Below are 3,227 nucleotides of genomic sequence, written 5' to 3'. Positions count from 1 at the left end.
GAATTTTTATAATTCTTCCAAATATATCAAATGATACTATTTTTTATAGAAATATGTTGATCAGTGTGTCCAAAAAATATATTAATATTTATAAAAATAAAAGTCACCAATATTATAAAAATTATATATTGAATTTTTTTTATTTTAATATACTAATATTAAAATAATATATTAATTCTTGATAATTGCAGTGGTGAATACATTAACCCCTTATCAGGCCTAATCCTACCCTCTTATGCCTGATTAGGTTACACAACATTCTTCATAACTGAAATTTTTTATTTAGTCTCACTAATTATAAAAGCTCACAATTAAGTTATTAAATCATATAAAAAACATTAAATAACGTGTAAAATTTCATTAACGGAGTCTACACAACATCAATCAATTAACACTAACTAATTGAAAAAATTTACAATCATAATTCATGACAAATTAAGAATCCATTAGAAATTATGTACCAAAAAAAAAAAATCCATTAGAAACCTATGATAACCTATTTAAAAGTTGGAAAAAGTGTTTCTCGCAAAACCAATCATAGCACCTAAAAACTATTATACTCATTGGTATATCCATCAAGTTCTCTTGGTCAAATGGTAGAGCATATGGATGATAGTAATAGACATGGTTTTTGTTGACAAGAGCCAATTTATTGAGAGTGTGCGAAATTGTTGTCAAGGGTCATTGGGGCAATTTGTTGAATGCAAAGAATGGCTCTGCTCTCACTTCCACTACCATACACAATGTGCTTTTGCATCTCTCACTTTATGGTTATGGGCCCTCTTATTCCTTTCCATTCTTCAAATGGGTTGCCTCCATCCCACATTTTAGCCACTCCTTGCAATGTTCATGGACCATGATTCACATACTCACCAAACACAAACATTTCAAAACTGCACAACAGATGCTTGACAAAATTGCCCACAAGGATTTTCTTTCATCTCCTTCGGTTTTGAGCTCTTTGGTGAGGATTCATGACGACCCAGAAGTTAATTCACATGTTTTGAGCTGGCTTGTGATACATTATGCAAAGTCAAAGATGACCCAGGATGCAATTCAAGTTTTTGAACAGATGAGGTTGTTATATAAAGTCAAGCCCCGTTTGCATGCTTGTACTGTGCTTTTGAATTGTTTGGTGAATGATGGGATTACTAATATGGTTTGGAAGATTCATAAGAGAATGGTTCAAGGTGGGGTTGTTCTCAATATCTACATTTACAATTGTTTAATCCATGCTTGTTCCAAATCAGGAGATGTGGAGAGGGCAGAACAGTTACTAAATGAGATGGAAGCAAAGGGTGCGCTTCCTGACATTTTTACATATAATACTTTGATATCATTATATTGCAAGAAAGGTATGCACTATGAGGCTTTGTCCATCCAGGACAAAATGGTAAAAGAGGGGATAAATCTTGATATAGTTAGTTATAATTCTCTTATTTATGGATTTTGCAGAGAAGGTAGGATGAGAGAAGCTACGAGGATGTTTAGTGAAATTAAAAGTGCAGCTCCCAATCATGTGACATATACTACGTTGATTGATGGTTATTGTAAAACGAATGAACTGGAGCAAGCTTTGAAAATGCGTGAGCTGTTGGAGGCTAAGGGATTGTACCCTGGAGTTGTTACTTATAATTCAATTTTGCGCAAGCTGTGTCAAGATGGCAGGATAAAAGATGCAAACAAGCTTTTGAATGAGATGAGTGAAAGAAAAGTTCAAGCTGACAATATCACGTGTAACACCCTGATAAATACTTACTGCAAGATAGGGGATTTGAAATCTGCTTTGAAATTTAAGAATAAGATGTTAGAAGCTGGACTAAAGCCTGATCCATTTACATATAAGGCACTGATTCATGGGTTCTGCAAGATGAGTGAGCTGGAAAGTGCCAAGGAGCTATTGTTTAGCATGCTTGATGCTGGGTTTTCCCCCAGTTATTGCACATACTCATGGATTGTTGATGGCTACTGCAAGAAAGACAACATGGATGCAATTTTAGCACTGCCAGATGAGTTTCTGAGTAAAGGTATTTGTCTTGATGTTTCGGTATACAGGGCATTGATAAGAAAGTTATGCAAGATAGAAAGGATTGAATATGCTGAAAAGTTATTCAATCATATGGAAGGGAAGGGTGTGTCAGGTGACAGTATTATCTACACCAGTCTCGCTTATGCTTACTGGAAAGCAGGGAAGGCAAGTGCGGCCTCAGATATGTTACAAGAGATGGCTAGAAAGAGGTTGATGATCACAGTCAGAATCTATAAATGCTTTCTTGCTCCTAATGCGAGTGAAAACAAAGTGTCACAAATCTTCTGGGATCATTTGGTGGATAGGGGTCTGATGTCAAGAAATACATTGAATAAATTACAGCAGATGCTGATAGGATGATAATCTTGCTTATGAAAGACTCCTCACAGCTAGAAGTTACTTCCTAGACTTGTTCACATTGCATTGCTTGTGGTTATCATAGGGTCTTTCTTGGTGGTTTCACTGTTCATCATAGTTTGGAAAATCATTGAGATTTGGAAAAATATATGATAGGGACAGTTTACGAACCTTGTATTTTAACCATCATAAACTTCCTTTATTTATTCTTATTTTCTTTTCTTTTACATTTATTTACTCTTCCATTAAACTTCAAGTATCATTTTGAAGCTCTAGTGAAACATTAAAGTCCTACCATTTTTTTACTCATATCTCGGAAGTAGATTTTGGGTGTTAAGGAAAGTGCTCCAAGGATATAGGGATACAACTCCCTTCTTAAAATTCAGCTTTTTGGACTCTTTGAAGTAAATTCATTCTCCAAAACCTTATGGAAATCTATATTTTTGTATAGATTTACTTTGGGTAAAAGAATTTGTGAGCTTTGAGCATAAATTTAGGGCTTTTATTTATCTCTCGATTATCTATTGTTAGTTATCCTTGAATAATGTCTAAGGTATTACTAAAATATTTGTTGGTGCTTTACCAAAAAATAAAATAAAATAATATTTGTTGGTGCTAAGATTTGACTAAACTCTAGCTCATTTGGTTATCCTGAGTCATTAGAAGTGCTTTAATTGGTTCTTGAGAGCTATAAGTGGATAATAATTATGACGACATATTTTATTGCTATTATTATCTTTCAAGTTTTATTGTATCATTATTGTTTAATAATATGTGCATGGGAAACAAATATTTTATAATGTGATTGGTTAAATTTATGCATTTCAAATTTACTTGATGT

At 33.6% G+C, this 3,227-nt stretch overlaps 1 protein-coding gene across 1 annotated transcript; it reads left to right on the top strand.

Annotated features, from left to right (window-relative positions):
- Positions 1–593: 593 nt before the first annotated feature.
- LOC133287956 (pentatricopeptide repeat-containing protein At5g38730) lies at positions 594–2,481 on the top strand. The gene is made up of 2 exons (XM_061485655.1): positions 594–615; positions 660–2,481. Exons 1-2 carry the CDS (start codon positions 594–596, stop codon positions 2,387–2,389), a joined length of 1,752 nt encoding a protein of 583 aa, XP_061341639.1. The 3' UTR covers positions 2,390–2,481.
- Positions 2,482–3,227: the final 746 nt, after the last annotated feature.

This window comes from Gastrolobium bilobum, unplaced genomic scaffold (assembly GCF_033153095.1).
Source record: "Gastrolobium bilobum isolate Gb01-03AN ecotype WA unplaced genomic scaffold, APGP_CSIRO_Gbil_v1 utg52749, whole genome shotgun sequence".
NCBI lineage: Eukaryota > Viridiplantae > Streptophyta > Magnoliopsida > Fabales > Fabaceae > Gastrolobium > Gastrolobium bilobum.
This window is presented reverse-complemented; position numbering and strand designations above follow the sequence as displayed.